Raw genomic sequence first — 20,658 nt, forward strand, 5'->3', positions numbered from 1 at the left:
GTCAGGGTTGTGTAAGCGAGACACTGTTCAGCGCCAACAGGGCGTTTCTGTGGAAGAACTTGCAGACGAGGTCCGAAAAGCTGAGTTTGGAGAGATGAGGTCCGAAAAGCTGAGTTTGGAAAGATGAGGTCCGCAAGCTGAGTTGGGAAAGATGAGGTCCGAAAAGCCGAGTTGGGAAAGATGAGGTCCGCAAGCTGAGTTTGGAAAGATGAGGTCCGCAAGCTGAGTTTGGAAAGATGAGGTCCGAAAAGCTGAGTTGGGAAAGATGAGGTCCGCAAGCTGAGTTTGGAAAGATGAGGTCCGCAAGCTGAGTTTGGAAAGATGAGGTCCGAAAGCCGAGTTGGGAAAGATGAGGTCCGAAAGCTGAGTACCATGCTCAGGTACACGTATGGTTTAGAACACTCCATGCCTCTCATTTCAGAATTTCCCACTTTCAAATCCGAGCACAGAACACACTATGATGATTGCAGAAATATTAGAAAGGTATAATTGTTAATTGTTGGAATAAGAATGTCCTCAACAAACCAAAAGATTGTTTTACGCCTACATTTATTTTCTTTCCTCGTTACTCATCTCAATGAGATGACATGTGTCTGATTTAAGAGTCCTGCTGGCACACACTGACTCAGCAGTGTCCTATTTCAGATGTTGTTCTCTCATTTTTAACAGTGTTTGTTCCAGCATGCCACACCTCTTCAGTCTCAACTAACACTCACTGAGCTCGCAGGAAACCCTGACACATGTGGCCTCCACTAATAATGCAAAACCAGCAGCTTCTCGGGAGAAAAACTTTGGAGGTAGATTTTTAATTGACAAACATCTACAACCAGTGAAAATGTTTCACTATAAACAGTCACACATTTTGACTGGTTAAGGAACATGAACTATTTATTACTAATTTATGCACCTTGAATTCTTTCAGAAACTGTAAATTGCAAAGGTGTCTAAAATCACACCAAGAACACAAGCAATAATTCAGTTAAAGCTTAAATTAGGGCTACGTGAAAATAACATGCAGGCTTTGCCTTTCACTTAGTGCCGAAGGAAAAACCTGTCACTGGAGATCATTTTGCTAATCTTACTTATGTTTACCCAACTGACAGTAATCTAGAGCCCTCTGCAGCACAGCAGACCAACATGCCTGATCCACAATCTCTTTCGTTTACAACACTGCAGTATAGAAGCAGAAACAACAACAAACTAAAAAATGGAGTAAAAGTTGAGTATTTATTTTCTATTACTAAAATAACAAGGAAAAGGTACTTTGGAGCTTCCGGCATATTAATTATAAAAAGGTGGTAACAACACTTTACACTGTACAGTATTAGCTTGTCACACAGTGGTAGGCACATGGCAACGATGAAGCAGATGCAACCTCCCGCAGTGTCTCTGAGCCCGATCATCTCCCGTTCTAGATGACAAAATCTGCATCTCCTAAATGACCCACATGAGATGAGTTGTGTTGTCATGCAAGTTGAACTGGTGCATGATAATGACAGCACACATACATTTATCCTCCCTCTCACAAACACACACACACACACACACACACACACACACACACACACACAACTGAAGAGTACGTTGCATCGACACATTTATGGTACTTTGGAATCCTCGGTGCAACCAGGATAAGACAAAGTTCTAAACAGATTTGACAGCAATTTTCCTGAAAACAAAATAAAAATGAAAAAAGTGGGACTGTCAGTGGTTTGTCCACACTGGGTAGCTGTGTTGACATGATGTACACTGCATATTTAAAATAAATACATATTTATATAGTATATATATAAAAAATTGAAACTAAAAAAGATGAACCATCAGTACAAATAAGCACTTTACATTCCAATGAAATGTGCAATAGAGAGATGAGACAAAGAAAATATTAGACAATCTGCAGAGTGAGGAACACTGTTGAGGTAAAGGCAGGAACTGGACATAACCGTCAACTGCCTGCGACACCCTGGCAGTCATCTCGATTTTTATCGTTTACCTGCCATTTCCCAATGAGCACTCTTCATGATCACAACCTGACGACGAAATTGCATTCACAAAGACGTCCAAGGCTGATTCTACATAAGTCCGATTTCACTCTCGTTTAGCTCAATATGTACAAGTTGGACATGCGTACGTACCATCTACATCGGTATTCTCCTTGAGTCTGCAGGCATTAAAAAGGTCACAAGATTCAAGTTTTTGCATTTCTTCCTCTGCATACTTTGTCTGTGCTACTGAGTTGTTCAGTCAAGAGTTTCCTTTAGCACCAATGAGCTGCTGACGACTCTGAGCTGGACTGGGATGTACAGTTCAGCCACAAATCACTACTTAACATATTTTTGGATCCATATTTTAAGAATTAATCATTCCACATGTGGTTTTTTAGGGAAACAAGAAAGCAAATTTAAGTTGCACATAAAACAATATTAGGAAAATTCAGTTTGAAATGCTAAAATTGTAATAAAATGTTTTTTTTTCTAATTATAAAGGAAGTGTATCAGTATTTCCATATTCAGATGTATTTAGGTTGATACTTGTTTTCACATGAAGGCATCCATTTGACATTCCACTGAGAAACATCAAACATATTAAAATGAGATTGGGGAGGTGAATCCATAATGTCCTTGACACATCTACAATGCACACTTGGACCTTTCACTTTAGCCAAACTGGAAAAAGAAATTTCCTGGTCCAGATGCTGGAGAGAGGAAATATAAACAGCGGTCAGCATTTAATTACATATTCCAAATTGCAATTAATGTAAAATTAGAAATAGAAAATAGTAAATTTGTCATATACATACATGAACTTCCTTCAAAACTGAAGCCTCCAGGGCCTCCAAAGAATGCCCTGAAGATGTTGTTGGCATCAAAGTCTGAAAGAGATCACAATTTGTGTGGATTTACAGCAAGTTTTTGGAAACCAAATATTGAATTCACTGTACAGCTAAGACAAGATAAAGCCAAGAAATGTAAACAGGTGAACTGAGATAAGAACTGTAATTAAATAAACCTTTTCAACAGCAGACTAACAACAGCTGCTCTGATTAGGTCCCCAAACATTTGCCTCAACAACAGCAGCTGAAAGCCACTGAAAATACTGACCCATATTGATGCCATCATCCTCCAAGTCATGGCCGCTGTCATATCTTGACTTTTTCTTGGGGTCGGACAGCACAGTGAAGGCCTCACCCACCTCCTTGAACTTCTTCTCCTCCTCCTTCTGCACTTCAGGAGTGGCTGCACTGTGGCGATCTGATATGGGGAAGTGCGATATTCAGTGCTCTTGCACTTTAGACATACTGAACACTTGAAGACGACCATAGTGCACCTGAACCCTCAGGAGTACGTCACTTGGACGTGGATGGTCTACAGATTAAAGCTGATGACCACAGTTAAAACACAAAATATCACCGTATATTATTTATACAGCATTTAGTAAAAAAGCGGTACAGGACAGGACAGGACCAGCTGGCGTGAAATTACTTGCTCTCTTCTTTGCCAATATCAGCCCCTCCCTGTGGGAGGGATACTTCTGAACCAAGCGATGGCTGTCAGGTTGGGTAATCACAAAACCTATGGCTGACAAGACATAAGCGTGGTCAATCCAACAGGGAAACACGGTTACAGCGGTCAGTGTACCTGGGTGGTGCATAAGAGCCCTTTTGCGGTAGGCCTTCTTGATCTCGTCCTCTGTGGCATTCTTGCCCACACCCAACACCTTGTAATAATCTTTCCGTTTGCTCTTCTTCAGCTCCAGCTGGGCATTTTTTAGGAGATGTTTGTGTTCTACAAGGAAGGAAACAAAGGAAACACTGGAGTTGAAACGCTAAACCAATCAGAGCAGGGAAATCAGCTGAACACTTCAACAGAAGCTACTGGAATATTTATTAAATGTGTTTCAGAAAGACCAGTAAGATGTATTCCTAAACTGGATTTACAGATTATCACAAAGTTGTTGCTTTTCTTTTAAGCAGGAATTTAATTTTATACAGGTCACTGAATGGGCCTGACTTACCCTTTGTCTTCTCTGTCTGATACACCTTTTCATAGTCACGCACAGCTTCCTCGTAGCTTTCTGTGTCCATGTAACTAAATGTAAATTTAAAAAAAAAAAGTCAGTGTTCCACTGTTTTTCGGGTCCCATCTTTGAAAACAAGTCAAGAATGATGACAACACAAATACCTCAAGTAATAATTCTACAAAATTAAAATGTAAAAATACCATCTGAACATGTAACTATTCGCATTTCTGTACAAATGAAAGAACCAGTTTCTAACCACTGCGCCCTCCGCAGGTAGGCCTTTATATATGTCTCATCCAGCTTAATGGCGTTGGTGCAATCTTCAATGGCTTGCTCGATTTTCTTCAGCTGTGGAAAGAATGAAGAATGGGAAAGGGGTTGGCTCCCTCCTGGGGCGCGTCAGTGAGTGGCTGTATGGGTAGAGCTGCCAGAGCAGTTCTTACACGCCTGCATATTCAGGGCGGGCTGCACAGCACTGTTTCACAATGTGCCAGAGCGACGCAAGCTTGCTGGGAAAAAAAACACGATAGCTGCCTGAACAGAGGGGGGGACGATAAATCTGGGGTGGGGTGGCATAGTGTGTGCTCTTACTCTGGCAGCAAAAGACCGAGGCCTCACCTTGGAGCCCACCGTGGCCCTATTGCAGTAAAGCTTGGCGTTGGTCTTGATGTTGTTGGAGTCTATTGTCAGTGCCTCGGAGTACAGCTCATAGGCAGACTCGTAGTTCCCCTCCTTGAATGCTTGGTTTCCCTCCTCCTTCTTGGCCTTCAGGGCTTTGGCATTCTGAATTGACCAAAAACATAGCAGCACAACCATCCTGGGTAAATATCACTGGACAACTTTAGCATGTGGCTGTGAACAAACACAAACATTCTCAGCAGAACTGCCACTACCCAGAGGGCATATCTGTGTCCACGGCATGACTGGCCACATAATGAGCCAATAATCAGCAAAAGGCCAACACAAGGTTCAGAGTTATAAGTCATTCTGTTCCAATTTTTGTCAAGTTTTATGGAAAATTATAGCATAAACCGCAGAAATGTAGTGTTTCCCCGCTTTATGAAGGTAATGTGTTCCTAATGTGAATTCTCCGTTGAAGACAGTTGCTATCAGCTTCAGTGGTAAAAATGTGCATGTTCCTAAGCCATATTTGTGGAAAAATATCACTACATCCCATTAAAAAGGACAGTTACTACAATAGTTCACATTAGTTATCATAACACAACATAATGAAGCAGTTTCCTTCCATTAACTGCACTGTAATAGTGTATGAGTCTACCTGCACTCATTCTGTTCTTTCACACTTAAGGACCATTCAGTACCTGATCATCTCCTGTTCTAGATGACAAAATTCACGTCTCCTAAATGCACATACATGAAATGAGTTGTGTTGACATGAGAGCTGAACTGGTCTAACTTGAATGGGCCTCTCTCGGGGTTTGACTGTATTAGAGTTTGTAAGGCAAGAGCATAGAAACGTGGTACAAGACCCTTCACTACAGCACCAGGAAGTGCAGCGGTTGACGTGGATTAACATTCAAAGACTGCAGGTTCATGTCATAGGAAGCACACAGCTGCTGCAGATCATCCTTCAATTGAAATGCTTTAGACAAAATATCCATAGTGTACAGTGGCTGAAGTGTAATGCGCGTGCTCTGCGTCGGAAACATGAAGCCACACACCACACAACAAAAGGAGCACTAGGAAAAATGGATGGTTTTTTCACGCAGCGGTTGGAGCACTGACCCTGCAGGCAAGCCGGGCCTTCTTGTGGTCAGGAGCCATGCGCAGGGCCTGCACAAAGAACTGCACCGCTTTGTCAATGCAGTCCTCATAGTAGAGGCACAGGCCACGCACATACAAGGCGTCCGCATTCGTCGAGTCCACCCGCAGAATGTCGCTGCACACAAAAGAGCCACCAACATGTGTCAAGTCAAAGAGGAAGCTGGGAAATTGAGGGCAAGGTTCTCTGGGGTTCTGCAGACTCAAAGATACAAATGGTGGTGGTCTTTAGGGAGTCAAGTTTTTTCCAAAGCAATCAAGCAAGTATTTTATGACACCATGACTGCATTTCCTTGCAAAGCAATCGCACTTTTCTTTTGTGCTAAGTAGTGTGTTTAGCAGTGTAAGTCACTTAGGTGAATAAGGCGTGTGGGCTGATAACACTACACAGAGTTCATTGGAAGTCGCTTTGGAGAAAAGCCTCTACTAAATAAATAAATGTAAACTATTTTTCATGCCCCTCCTTGGAGAAGAACACTGAATACAAAGGTATGAATACAAAGGGCAGGCATGTTATGATTTGTAAACCATTTCTAATTGTAAAGCTTATAAATCTTTATGATTGTATTACTGAAGTAATTTGGTGAAGGGTAAATGAGGGCCCACAGGAGTGGTACCTGGCCACAGATTGAGCTTCAGGGTAGCGCCCTATCAATGCCAGGCATTCCGCCTTAAGGATCTTGAAGCGATGACAGGCAGACGCGAACTCCAAGGCACGGTCCATACAGTAGACAACCTGCAAGAGGACAGCAAACCAGAATGACACCACCATCTCAGTTCTCACATTTGCTTCTGCCCCATCACTCAAAGCATATCCAGGCAAGCTTGACCAGCCGAACAAGCAAATACTGTTTGAAAATGTACCTTCCGAAAATCTCTCTTTTCAAAATCCAACTCTGCCATCTTCTCGTATTGCAAAACAGCTTCGGCGTTCTTATGCTGCAGTGAAACGGAAAAACAGGAACGCTTTTACAACATGCAGCAGGGCAGGAGTGAAGGGCACAGTAACCATGACCACTTTCCTTGTGCAAAGTGGAGTGGAGAACCCTGTCCTCAGGAACCACTGAATATTCCCTCTTACTCTTAGTAACTTGGCCTTGGCAGGAATTTTTATCCTTTTATTTTCAAACCTTTCACAGAACTCACTAATTATTCAGCCATAGAAAATTTTAGAGAACTGTCACAGGAATCTCAAAATAAAAAAGTAAAACATTCAATGAAATTTTAGAAGAATTAAACATCGACAAGTTATTGCCAGGCATGGTTCACCTCCTGCTGTGCCTGGCCATTGTCAGGCTCCAACTGGAGAACTTTCTGGAAACAGCGACTGGCAGCCATGGCGTTGCCCAAGGACAAGTGGCACTTCCCCTCTCGCAGATGCCCCTGTCATTAAATATCATCTGTTTAATGCCCCATAATTCAGCGCTATGGAAAAAAGTCAAGTAAGGGCTGTGATGCTCATCACTTCAGACAATTCAGTCAAGAAAAGCCTACCAGTCACGTGAGTGACAAACTCCCACAGCTAATAAGTTTTTACATAGCTTCCTTAGGAAATGGGTTCGGGAGAAACGGCAGATAAGAAGGAAGCGCTCTTTCCTGTTATCTCATTTATCACTTTCATTCATTTCCCTTCATTCACCCCTGGGGTGCTGTGTTTCCCTCTCCCCGACCTTCATAAAGCAGTCATCCAACCGCACAGCCTGCTGGGAGTCCTCCAGTGCCTCTCTGTATCGGTTTAACATCATCAGGGTGGCAGCTCTGTTTCCATAGTAACTGGCGTTCTTAGGGCATGCATCTTGACAAAAGACATGAATAAGAACATATAAGTCTTAATGAGAAAAGCACCAACACAAATCATAAATTATGTTTCCGGAATCTGACTTTCTTGCTCTACTAAAGGTATCTGGGTTCCTTGCCATTTTCACTACCAGAAGTAAAAGTCTGCCTTTTTTTTGTTTTAATTTTAAATTCACACTGAAATTGAACTAGGTTATGGTTAGAACAATGTTGCACATAAAAACTTGTTTAATTGTGATGCGTGCTGAGGAAACTAGCTTTGTGAAAAACAATTAATTGTTTTTCCTAGTTCAAAACAATTTTAGAATCCTATGTACAAAAGAACCCACTGGAAGAGCTGAGTGTTTATTACTGCAGTAAGCATCAAAATATAGCACAATTTATATACAACCTTTTCCTTTATTTTACACTTGTTACATCCCCATCCATCTATGACTGCCATAAAAGGCTAAAGTAGTGGGGTTCCACTATACAAAATATTTACCTGGAGGTTGCCAACCTGTTTAAAACCAAGTATCCTTACCTATGGCTTTTGTGTAGTAGTTAAAAGCTTCATAGTAATCCTTCTTATTATAAAAGGCATTCCCTTGTTCCTTGAAGCATTCTGCTTCCCTGAATGGTGGAAGAGGGGACACATAGAAAAAGAAAGAAGAGTTATACCAAGCAGAAATATCTGCCCAACTGATGGGCAACAGGGCACCTCAACTGGGATTGACATGGATGATGACAAAACGTGATTTACCCAAAATGAAAATATGGAACATGTGGTGTTGATAAAGATACTACGTAACCTGAAAATGACCAATGTAAGTACCCACGTAAGGCCTACAATAAATATCAAATTGCTTAAATGAGAAAAAGTGTCAGAGCACATGCTTAACACATTAAATTTACTGCAGACTTGGATGAACTATATAAAGTAGCGCAATTTATTGAAACAGGTAAAGGAAAAAAACAATTAAATCCAGTAAAAGAGGAAGAAACAACAGCTGATATATACCTAATGGTACACATTAAATTTATGAGATATTCTGGAAAAATATAACTTCAATACATCTATTTGTAGTGCACCTTGTGTATAACTACAATGAAACTTCTGACAAGTCAAACTAGTCGCTCATAAGCACCTCTTGGTGAAAGAAAAGGTGCCCTAAAAAAACAACAAAAAAAGAAAAAAAAGAGTAAGTCATGGAATCAAAAACACCTCCTCTTACTAGAAGAAAGAAACACGAGTGAAAAGGATTCTCATGCAAGACACAATCACAGTGGTATAACGACATGTTAGCAAGAGAAGAGTAATATATGTACTGGACTGTACTACAACTGTACAATACTATATCACTGAACTATATACTGTACCATACTAGTATGGACGACACAGAGTACTATACTGAACTGGAGGACTGTGCTGTACGAGACTGTACTGTACCATTCTGTCCCATTCTGTACTACTGAACTGTGGGCCAAGCTGTACTGGACAACACTGTTACACGTCACGTGACTGTACTGTAGTGGACTCGGTTATGACGTCATGCCAGCAAGAAGTTCTTTATTAACGGCGCGCGCAGCGCACGTCCAGAGTCCAATTTTCACCGTCTTCTTTCAAATTCAGGTTACGACGATGTCTTTTAAAATAAGTAAAGGATATTTGTGACGAGTGGTAAAGCCAGTTTATGAAGCGAAGCGAAGCGAACACGACGCCGGCGTGTGACGCCGGTGACGGAGCGGCGCTGAGTGAGCGCTGTGAGGCCCGCAAGTAGCAAGAGACTGAGCGCCAAACGCTAGAAAAGAGTGAAAAGACGGACTTCCGCTGTACTGCAAATAGCAGGCAGCTCAGCGAACGCATCGCTACAAACAAAACCCCCAACACTACGACGTGTGTAGATACCTCTCCATGTCCTTCTCCGTCACCACTTGCAGCTCCGACTCCATCGGCACCTCGGTATCAACAGCAGCCATGTCCGCGCGGCGGGCGGAAGGAACGGCGACACTTCCGGGAAACCCCTGAAAAGGAATATCGCAACAAGAACAGGAGCATAATAATAATAATAACAACAACACTAATAATAATAATAATAATAATAATAATAATAATAATAAATAGCAATTTATTAGTTCGAGTCCCCCTTGGGGTGCCTTGCGACGGACTGGCGTCCCGTCCTGGGTGTGTCCCCTCCCCTTCCGGCCTTACGCCCTGTGTTACCGGGTAGGCTCCGGTTCCCCGTGACCCCGTATGGGACAAGCGGTTCTGAAAATGTGTGTGTGTGTGTGTATTATTATTTTTTTATTATTTGAAAAATCGTGTTTATCGTGCCCTGCCCTCCGAGCCGCCAGGGGGCGCTATGCGCCACGGACACTCGCACTCGCAGCTCCACTTCCAGTGCGGAACAACAACACAGATCTGTAAAACGGAAGCTGGAGGGGAGGTGGGTTCGTATGGACGCTTTCATTTTAATCATTAATGCAACATCTGTAAATTGTTTTCACAGCCTCACGGGATGTAGAGACTCGCCGTGTGGTCTGGGGAATGTGGTGGGAGAGTCACCGAGTCAGTCAGTGTGAGCGTTAAATCGGACACACGGCGGCTCCGCTCGACACACACAGTAAATTAATTTAACATGATCCGATCGTCGTGTCGCCGTGTGTCGGGAAACTCACTGCACTCGACTTGACAGTTGACTGGTACTATTGTAAAAATACTTCTGTAACTACTGTACTGTACTTCTGTTACTACAGTACTGCCGCGTAGTACTGTAAAACAAAGCTAGTCCCAGTCCTGTGTCAGTCAAGTACGGAACTGGCACACAACTGAACTGACCTGTCTTCCTCGTGTCGCGTGTTACTAACACACTACTCACTGTGTTGGTAATTTGGTATTTTTTGTGAATGATGTGATGACATTGACGTGGCACAAGCGCGGATCCGGTCCAGTGTGTACAGGATCATGATGATCATCATGTTTATCTGTTTGTGTGTGTGTGTGTGTCAGTGGCGATGGGTAAGAGCTGTAAAGTGGTGGTGTGCGGCCTGTCCGGCGTGGGCAAGACTGCTGTGCTGGAGCAGCTGCTGTACGCGAACCACGCTGTGGGTGAGTAACACAACGAACAGAATAAAAAGAGAGCAAAACTAGCGGAACGGAACCGCTTGAGGCCACAGACAGGCCCGTACACTGCAACACTGCAGAGCAAGCAGACCGAAGACCGAAGACCTGGAGCTCATGCATGCAGTTACAAAGACTCCGGAAACTTGTTTGCTTTGAACAAAACAGTTGTGCTCAAACAGACAAAGTGTCAGCGTCGCAGTGAGACTTATCCTCACAAAAGCGTAAGAAAAACAGCGTGTTGACCAAAAATATTATAAGAGGAACGTGAGTTGTTGTGACTGCATCTGCCCCAGATTTTTGTTGCACGCTGTAACGCTATCCTTTCTTTAGTTGTGCTCTTGCGTCTCGTAGCGAAGGTGGTGTTTTTGTGAACGTTCGTACGATGCGAACTGAGTCAACGCGATCTGTCTCCGAAGGCTCCGAGCCAATGGAGACCTTAGAGGACATCTATATCGGCTCGGTCGAGACCGACCGGGGTGTGCGCGAGCAGGTGCGCTTCTACGACACCCGGGGCCTGAAGGACGGTCAGGAGTTTCCACGCCATTACTACACTTTCGCAGATGGCTTTGTGCTCGTCTACAGCATTGACAGCAAAGAATCCTTCAGACGCATGGAGGCACTCAAGAAAGACATCGACCGCTTCCGTGACAAGAAAGAGGTACGTTGCATAAGGAAAGGAGGAAAACCTGGTCGAAACCTGGTTTAGACCCTGCTGTGCTCTCCCTCCGCAAGTGCCAGTGTTCATAAAAGGTCTTCCTCAGTGGATAATTTACACATGGAGTGAAACACACTTTTACTCATTCAGAAAATATCCAGCACCCTTCAGAACCCGCAGCATTCACAAATATTAATATATTAAATGAGCCTTTGAAGTAGAGCCGCTGTAGAAGCTGTGCTGTGCTGCACTGGGTCAGCCTTTTGCCGAGGTCATGGATCCTTTTTGGACTTTTTCATCTCAGTGCATGACAGTAACATTCCCCTCAGTATAAAGACATCTTAATATTTGACTCTAGTAAGAAAAACAATTACTCTGAGGGGTTTGTGCTTTGGCCCACTGTTGTATAGACGCTGGCTAACGCAGTTTTGGACAGGTGACCATTGTCGTGTTGGGCAACAAAGGGGACCTGCTTGACCAGAGGAGGGTGGATGCAGAAGCTGCCCAGCACTGGGCCAAGACAGAGAAAGTGCGTCTGTGGGAGGTGTCGGTGGCAGATCGGCGCACTCTCGTCGAGCCCTTCGTTTACTTGGCCAGCAAAATGACCCAGCCACAGAGCAAATCCACTTTTCCACTGAGCCGCAACAAGAATAAAGGCAGTGGTTCCCTGGATGTTTGAGCGGGCTGGCAGCAGTCTGTGAGAGTGCAGAGTCACTCAGCTGCTCTCTGAAAAGATGCACTAAATGCATTGACTGATTGACAGATAGGCATAAACACAGTTACAGTGCAGTTAAGAGGCACGTGGAAGGACACACCCACATTTGTGTTATTGACAGCGTGTATGTGGTGGACACTTTAGCGCTGTGTACAACTCCAATACAAGGAAGAAGCATTAATGATACATTTTATCTAGGGAGAACATTAGTTTGATAAATAAACATTGTGTCTGGAGATAGAATAATCACATTATTTAAAACTGTACTTTTAAAGTTCAGGGTCATCTCAATGATTCGGTCTCCTTAGTGTTCCAGAAATATCATGCTGTCAAGAAACGAGGGGATTAGCAAAGTAAAACAACTAAAGTAAATTGAGACAAAAGAAACGCTTTGATTGCTGAAAAGACTGCTATTCTATTACTTAACTCTGTGAAGTAGTAGTTCCTTGGAATTAGCTTCAGCATTTCCCTGCCTTCTTTCTTTGAGTAATAGAAGCATTATTGCTGTAAAAATATATTACTCCTTTGAGGTTCAGTGCTACTTTAGATCACCGTTACCAGCTGCTGTTTTTCATCAAGAACTGCTACAGTGGTGTTGATTACATTCCTGTACTTGCATGTATTTATGGACAATTTCAATTTATGTCACATGAGAATTGCTATTGTTACACTAATGTATAATGTATACGTAGCGAATTGTGAGTCATGTGAACTGCTCTACAGTAGTCAGGATCTGTGAATAAAGCAAATATAATTTCATATTCATCGTGTGTTGAGAAAAGATACCTTTTCCACTGGAAATAAAAGCAGTAAATAAATCAATAAATTGTTAATGCCTGCTGATCAATTACAGTGCAATTAAGGATATACAGTATATTTCCATTTACTCCTTGACCAAGTATGTTCAAGTTGTTTTTTTTTTCCGAAACATGCAAACTTTTATATACAAAAAGTAATTGGGGATAAGATGAAAAAAATCATTTAGCAAAATTATATAAGAACAGCTTAAAGGAAATAGTTTCAGGATATATTGGAAGATCATTTGTCTTACAAGTGACTTGTGCAGATTTTTGCAGTGACAAGTGTAAGGACTTGTCAGTGACTTAATGAACCTCACTGCTAGATGTACTACGTTTCACTGTGTTATATGGAGCTGAGTACGAAGTTGGATTTTTCCCTCATGGACAATGAGCCTTGACTGCACCAGACTGAGCGCAATCCAGCCGCTTTACTACCAAACAATTCCTCCCCAGTGTAAAGATGAACAATGAAAAGACAGCATTTGCAAGAAACCATTTTCGCTCAGAGGCCACGTTCACTCTTTATTGTTCTGCGTCTCAGCCATCTCATCTCATCCTCTCCCCTCCCCTCCCCTCCCCTCCCCTCCCATCCCGTCACGACTTCTCTTTCTATCGTGTCGAAACATCTTAACATTCCAAAAGCTCTAAGATGGGACAGATGGAGATAGGCATGGAAGGACGTAAGGAATGATGATTCTCATGCTTTTCTGGAGACATCAGACAGCCTGTAGCGGCCTCATTAATGCAGAAATATGTAAATAGAAGTAGCTTTCCGGGTGACTCACGCATTTGATTTCATAAGCAGCGTCAGTCCCCACTCGCTCAAGGTGTCGCACGCCGATAAGGGGCTCCTTCCTGCCTCTGCGCCATCGCAGTGATTCGCCCTCGGAGGGAAGGCGACTGCTGAACGACAGGGGGCAGCCTTGTGCCTCTGCTCCCATCCTCCAACGCGCCTTGTAACTGCAAAAGCCGTGAGCGCCGTAACGAGTTGCTCCAATTCTCTGCGTTGCCGTGAGTTTACATGGAAATTCTGCACAACCTTTGAATCAGGCCACGAAAATTGGAGCCTGTGATCTCGGGGAGAAAGCGACACGACGGCCTCATGTCTTCCCTGACTGATGACTGAGAACAAAGTCCCCTGCTGAGGGCCGGCCGGCCGGCCGCCGCCGTCCTTTAGCCTCGGAGGCGGACTCGGTTGGTGCAGTGACGGTTCGCGAAGAAACAGCTGTATGGGAAGCAAAAGGTTCCCACTGAAATGCAGGTGCGGCGAGACGAGTCGAGTCGCCTGAGATTCCCTTTCCTCGTGAGCGGTGGCAGCGCAGGCCCTGTCCCTGGAAGGTCGCCCGCAACACCTCATCCGGCTGCACCTCAACAAGATCAAATAATTGCTACGTGAAAATGGGGGGGGGGGGGATTTCTTGGTGGGTATAAATGGAGGAGAGTTTAATGTCGGTGGGGTGAATCTGAAGGCACGTGGCAGAAGGAGTCCGGCACCGATGCGACACGACACAAGTCTCCCTGATGTCCCGGGGCGGGGGTGGAGGGGTCCCGGAGATCACCGTGTCCTTCCCGACTCCCACAAGTGATCCATAATCTCCCAGAAATTGCCCTGTTAAATTCAGCAAATTATTAAATTATAGCGCTGCGAGAGGAGGACAGCAGGCAGCGTAGTGGTTCGAGCTGCCGCCTTAGGACCCAAAGGTTCAAATCCCACTTCTAGCTCTAGTACTTACCCTAAATTGCTCCAGTAAAATGACCCATCTGTGTAAATGGCTAAATAATTGTAAGTTGCTCTGGAGCAAAGCAGCAGCTAAATGAATAGATGTACATTTCTTCTAACCCCCAACCTCAGATTTTCAAAGTCTACAAAATTTTTACTTAAAATGGGGGGCCCAGGCAATGTTTTTTTTCCCCCAGAATTCCTAGCTCGGCCCTGGGAGGAAGGGACCCTTGTGCTCGGTGAGTCCGTGGCCCCCGGCGACACAGGACACGGTGACGGCTAGACACCACGTCCCAGTGAAGCATGACGTGAAGACGATGAATTGGAAGCTCAGTTTATTCTTCCCTGCGGCCCCTCGAGTGCCACACTCAATCTCTGCGCTCCACATTACAGCTTTAACAATAAACGCAACTTATCAAAATACAGTTTGTGTTCTTTTCACCGTTCTCTTCTTTTGTTACATCCAAAAATTGTACAGAGAAACATTACAAAGGTTATAGAGTAAAATACTGGCCAAGACCCTGTACAGAATGTAATAATTTCTTATATTTATTGGTTCTTTCCCTTTAATATTCAACTTCATAATTTACATTTTGCTTTGGATCAATACCATTTTCAGGAAAAATATGACTCATGTCCTTTTATTTCCAGTGGTTACTCACAGTGATTCTAGGCCCATGGGTTGCGGGGTCGGGGGGGTTGATGGGTGCAGGAGCTCAGAGCATCTTCTTCATCCGTCGTGAACAGAGCACGAGAGTCATTTGCAGACATAAATCAGAAGAAAATGCTGGTAGCTGTGCTTTGGAACCTTTATCTAAATTGTTTTCATCATTAGTGCATAAAACAGTGAGTCTGCAGAGCTGCTGACCGGGTGCAGGGCAGTGGGGTGGGGTCCCATGGGGTATGGTGGGGTACAATAGGGTACGGAGGGTACAATGGGGTGGGATACGGTACGGTGCGGTGCGGTAAAGCACACGCAGCCAGAAGGTTCCCTCCTCCTCCAGTGTCTGTGGGCAGTGTCAGCCTTTCAGTGACCTCTTCATCTCAGACGAAGCTCCACAGCAGCTGCCACTGAATGTTAAAATTGAAGCTGATTGTACTTTCACAGTTAAAACACAGTTTCTTAACAAAGATTTAATGTCAGGCTCTACTTGCAGAGATTTAAAAACAAGAAGAACAAAAAAAAACTAGAACCTGAAAACACACAGTGAACTGGAAACAGGACTGGGAACCAGCAAATTACAGTATCATTTATTGCCATGATCGCATTATTAATAAACCTTTTGGCAAAGAGTGCGAAGTAAGAAAGGAAAGGAATCAGTAAAATGACCGTATGGTGAAAAAGCTCCCGAATTTCACCGCTCTTTTCTCTGCCACCACAAGGATGTTTATTTCACACTGAAGACGTTTTCTTCTCTTTCTCTCATGGGAACAAAACAAAGGCACCAGGAGATGGTTACGATGAGACAAACATGAACGGGAAATAATTAGCGAAATTTTCCATTTTCCTCACGATGAGTAATGAAAAGATGTCGATGTGTTTCACTCAAGGCGCTCGGCCCCTCGCTCGGTTCACAGATTTCATTTTTCATTAATAACTCTTCATTTCATTCTGGATACTTTACCGACGCAGAGTCATACATATTAAGTACATTTTTCAGTGCTGCGAGGGCAGGGTGTGTTGGTGAAGAGCCGTGGTAAATAACTCGTAGCAGCCGGGGCGGAAGGTCAAGGGTAGAAGGTCGAGTCCCTGCGGCGTTGAGTTGTGACGAAAAGGTGAGTCGCACTTGATGATTTATGATCCCTTTGCTCCTATTCATGTTGTCACTTACAGGCCTTAGAGCGTGGCAGTTTCCGTGTGTGTGTGTGTGTGTGTGTGTGTGTGTGTGTGTGTGTGTGTGTGTGTGTGTGTGTGTGTGTTTTCTCGAGCTCCTCCGCTACACAACTTTTACTGTAAGGTGAAAATGCAGGAGCTTCTGGGAGACTAACTGCTAGCAATTGAAGCCCAAGCGCACGTCCCTGTTGTTGTTATAGATATTAATACGGCCACGTGCAGTTACGACTACTGCCGTTATCCATACCATCGTGTCAGGGACACACGCTTCGGCACAAGTCGTTCCGGCCATTTAGCCACGTTGCCCCTTCGTGCAGTGGCTCGCTGAGACACGACCGAGGAAGTAAGGAAGGAAGGAAGGAAGGAAGGAAGGAGGGAGGGAGGGAGGAAGGAAGGAAGGAAGGAAGGAAGAGGGATGGATGGAGGAAGGAAGGAAGGAAGAGGGATGGAGGAAGGAAGGAAGAGACAGGGAGGGAGGGAGGAAGGAAGGAAAGAAGGAAGTGGGAGGGAGGAAGGAAGGAAGGAAGGAAGGAAAGAAGTGGGAGGGAGGGAGGAAGGAAGAGGGATGGATGGAGGAAGGAAGGAAGGAAGGAAGGAAGGAAGGAGGGAGGGAGGAAGGAAGGAAGGAAGGAAGGAAGGAGGGAGGGAGGAAGAGGGAGGAAGGAAGGAAGGAAGTGGGAGGGAGGAAGGAAGGAAGTGGGAGGGAGGGAGGGAGGAAGGAAGGAAGGAAGGAAGGAAGGAAGAGGGATGGATGGAGGAAGGAAGGAAGAGACAGGGAGGGAGGGAGGAAGGAAGGAAAGAAGGAAGTGGGAGGGAGGAAGGAAGGAAGGAAGGAAGGAAGGAAGGAGGGAGGGAAGGAAGGAAAGAAGTGGGAGGGAGGGAGGAAGGAAGAGGGATGGATGGAGGAAGGAAGGAAGGAAGGAAGGAAGGAGGGAGGAAGGAAGGAAGGAAGGAAGGAAGGAGGGAGGGAGGAAGAGGGAGGAAGGAAGGAAGGAAGGAAGGAAGGAAGGACGAAGGAGGGATGGAGGAAGAGGGAGGAAGGAAGGAAGGAAGTGGGAGGGAGGAAGGAAGGAAGAGAGAGGGAGGGAGGGAGGAAGAGGCATGGATGGAGGAAGGAAGGAAGGAGGGAGGGAGGAAGGAAGGAAGGAAGGAAGGAAGAGGGATGGATGGAGGAAGGAAGGAAGAGACAGGGAGGGAGGGAGGAAGGAAGGAAAGAAGGAAGTGGGAGGGAGGGAGGGAGGGAGGAAGGAAGGAAGGAAGGACGGAAGGAAAGAAGGAAAGAAGTGGGAGGGAGGGAGGAAGGAAGAGGGATGGATGGAGGAAGGAAGGAAGGAGGGAGGAAGGAAGGAAGGAAGGAAGGAAGGAGGGAGGGAGGAAGAGGGAGGAAGGAAGGAAGGAAGGAAGGAAGGAGGGATGGAGGAAGAGGGAGGAAGGAAGGAAGGAAGTGGGAGGGAGGGAGGAAGGGAGGAAGGGAGGGAGGAAAGAAGGAAGGAGCAGCTCCGAGGAGTTCCATTGAGAACATCCTCGCAGGTGACGACATATGTGGCCTCCAGCTCGCTCGGCTCTACAAACTTCACGGCTGTTCCCTGTATTTGCTGCACACTCATCTTCCAGCTCGACGAAAAGACGTCACCTCAAGCTCCAGGCTCCGCGCATCTTTGCAATTAAATGAGCGAACGCAGCGATGGGGGGAGAGAGAGAGAAAGAGAGAGAGAGACGGAGGGGGAGGCGGAGAGGCACAGAAAAGAGTCGCAGCCCCGTTCTCCCACACTGATCCCCTATGGCTTTAAGGAGGCTCTTTTTGAACGAGTTCACTTGTCCAGGATGCAAGTGTCCATGAACCTCTGAACCCCAACGGAGACCTGAGTCACGTGAGCCACGTGAGCCACGTGGTCACTTCAGTCCTTATTGCTGAGAGGCGTCGGAACGGAGCGAAATCACCGCGGTAACGACGCTGCCCGAGGCGCCTCGTCGCTACCTGAGCTCCTGGCCTTGCGTGTGGGCGCCGGGCGGAGCCCCGTGCACCGCCGCGGCCCTTCGCCGTGGGGAAGGGCCGCGAGCGCAGAGCGGAGACGGACGTTGCGCGAGATGCGATCGGCCGCCGACGTCGGTCACGTCGCCTCCGCGTCCTTCCTCTTGTGCCTTCCTTCCCGACGGACGTGCCGTTATTCACAAATGAAGACAGATTAAAAGCACCCGGCATCCTGTTCCAACATGTGTCTCTAGGTTCGCATCACTCTTGAAGTTTCTTCGAATGACGGAAAGACCTTTTTCGCCCAACCTGAACACGTACTGTATTGGCTTCGTCTACAGTTCTCTCGTAAATTTCTATTCAGTCACAATAAAAATAAGTGAAATCTATGTTTTTATCTATCAATGAATGTATGTGTGTATCTCTCGCTCTCTCTATATATACACTATATACAGTTTACATAGATAAATCCATTGTTTTGGCCAAACTTGTTCACAAATTGTTGTATTGTTGCGGCCTGTGGATCGGGTGCGTGCGCGTGTGCGTGTGTGTGTGTGTGTGTGTGTGTGTTGTCTTGCAAGGCTTCACTGGTGGAACCAAAAGAACAATTTATTGAGCTATGAAAGAACACGTGGCCTATAGGGAGAGCACGGTCATAGGGTTTTAACCGTTGCAGAATAGCCCATGTCTCTGAAAGGCCAGAGGCGTGCATTCACACTCACGCACACACACACAAACACACACGCACGCACACACACGCGCACACAGAGTACATGGGGGCGCACGCCGCCGTCTCAAAGACGCTTCTGAGAAAGGACGGCGGTGCTGTTGTAGGAGCCCGACTGCGTTCGCTGGAACCTGCAGGAAGGACGTTGCACACTGAGGACCAGAGCTGCGCGTCCCTGCGTTACGACACAGAGATTCTCCGCGAGCCACGTGTTACTGTCGGGGAGGCGGAGTGTCGGCAGCCGGATGCGTCCGAGGCTCTTTTAGTAGGAACGAGTTGCAAACGGAACTCAGATCAGGTGGAAACGCGCGCGGCGCATAGCACGGAAGGGAGCGTCGAGGTGCGAGTGCGCGCGGACCGCCCGCTGGACAAAGAGCGTGGCTGTTTGGCTGAGCCCCATCGATTGCTGGTCCTGGTACTGGTGTCCCTGCAACGTGTAGCAGGGCTCTGGCCCAATCCCCCACACCGGACGCACGCCGGCTGGCTCGCCGGCCCGCGGTCGCCGCTCTGCCCCAGCGGCCACCTCACCGCACAGGCGTCAAGTAAAGGGATCCGATGGGCCTCGGCGCTGCTGTGGCCGCGGACGGAGGTTCGCTTCTAGCAACATCTAATCACAACATGAGCGCCTTGTGCAGGTCTTGCCTCCATTGGCTGGCGAGAGGACCGAGGGCGCGCGCAACAGGTTTCGCTCGCTTAACTAGAGGAAGTGTGTGAGAATCACCTCCAAGGTATGACGTAACAGGGTGAGTACAAGCAAAGCCCGCGAGATGGGATGTGCGCGTGCGTGCCTCCGAGTTCGAGCGTCCTCCTCCGCCCGGCCGCACGGCTCCTCCTCGGTGCCCGGCTGCTAGTACGGGGAGAAGATGATGGGGGCGTGCGTGGCCCTCAGGGGCCCCGGGGCAGGCCGAAAGAGCGCCGGGCTCAGCAAGGGGGTCTGAATGAGGCTCGTGGTTCCGGCTGGGTGGCGCAGGGCCAGCGGGTTGGCAGCCATCGTGCACAGCGCGGCGGGACTCAGCGGGCTCGGCAGGAAGCTGGCGGTCAGGCCCTTGGTCAGCTGCTTCTGCAGGGCCAGTTTGGTCTGCAAGAGAGCAGGGCGGCCATGAGCCTTAGCACTCACGGGGCACACGCGCTCCCGGCCGCCCGCGCGGCGTTACGGCAAAGACGTGCGGCCAGCGTGGGGCTGCGGAGAAACGGCTGCCGCGGGCGTGCCCGACCGACGCGGGAGGGGTCCCGCCGCACGGCCCCTCAGCTTCCCAGACGGGAAGACGCGCCGCCTCGGGACGACGTGCTCCGCCGCAGCCCGACAAACGTACAGTTGCAAGAACAAGTTTGTGACCCTTTGGAATGAGCTGCATTTTTGCATTAATTACTTTAAATTAAAACTACAGTAAAATGTGGTCTGACCTTCAGCTGGTGAGAGGAAGAGACAATGTGCAGAAAGTAATGAGATAGACAACTGTACCGAGTTGCCTTCGCACACACGCGCACACACACGCACGCACACACACAGTGTGCATGGGGGGGGGGGGGGGG

At 46.6% G+C, this 20,658-nt stretch overlaps 3 protein-coding genes across 3 annotated transcripts in view; 1 reads left to right on the forward strand and 2 right to left on the reverse strand.

The window, feature by feature from the left end:
- Window positions 1–1,192: 1,192 nt before the first annotated feature.
- On the reverse strand, window positions 1,193–9,686 carry LOC108918929 (dnaJ homolog subfamily C member 7-like). Its single transcript, XM_018726574.2, has 14 exons — window positions 9,488–9,686; window positions 8,123–8,211; window positions 7,473–7,597; window positions 7,072–7,185; window positions 6,667–6,741; window positions 6,420–6,538; window positions 5,767–5,920; window positions 4,639–4,803; window positions 4,277–4,368; window positions 4,015–4,088; window positions 3,639–3,785; window positions 3,102–3,251; window positions 2,801–2,872; window positions 1,193–2,695 (listed from the first exon to the last, which is right to left on the reverse strand). The coding sequence occupies exons 1-14, from the start codon at window positions 9,556–9,558 to the stop codon at window positions 2,658–2,660; spliced, it is 1,485 nt and encodes a 494-aa protein (XP_018582090.1). The 5' UTR covers window positions 9,559–9,686; the 3' UTR covers window positions 1,193–2,657.
- Window positions 9,687–9,839: 153 nt separating this feature from the next.
- On the forward strand, window positions 9,840–12,905 carry nkiras2 (NFKB inhibitor interacting Ras-like 2). Its single transcript, XM_018727472.2, has 4 exons — window positions 9,840–10,025; window positions 10,589–10,687; window positions 11,119–11,360; window positions 11,794–12,905. Exons 2-4 carry the CDS (start codon window positions 10,594–10,596, stop codon window positions 12,034–12,036), a joined length of 579 nt encoding a protein of 192 aa, XP_018582988.1. The 5' UTR covers window positions 9,840–10,025; window positions 10,589–10,593; the 3' UTR covers window positions 12,037–12,905.
- Window positions 12,906–19,296: 6,391 nt separating this feature from the next.
- The window catches only part of LOC108919078 (zinc finger protein 385C-like), a 46,983-nt gene continuing 45,621 nt past the window's right edge, over window positions 19,297–20,658 (reverse strand). Inside the window, exon 9 of the mRNA XM_029246542.1 lies at window positions 19,297–20,203. Coding sequence (XP_029102375.1) covers window positions 19,973–20,203 — 231 coding nt within the window. The 3' untranslated portion in view covers window positions 19,297–19,972. The remainder of the gene's footprint in view (window positions 20,204–20,658) is intronic.

The sequence above is a fragment of the Scleropages formosus genome, chromosome 20 (assembly GCF_900964775.1).
Source record: "Scleropages formosus chromosome 20, fSclFor1.1, whole genome shotgun sequence".
NCBI classification, from domain to species: domain Eukaryota; kingdom Metazoa; phylum Chordata; class Actinopteri; order Osteoglossiformes; family Osteoglossidae; genus Scleropages; species Scleropages formosus.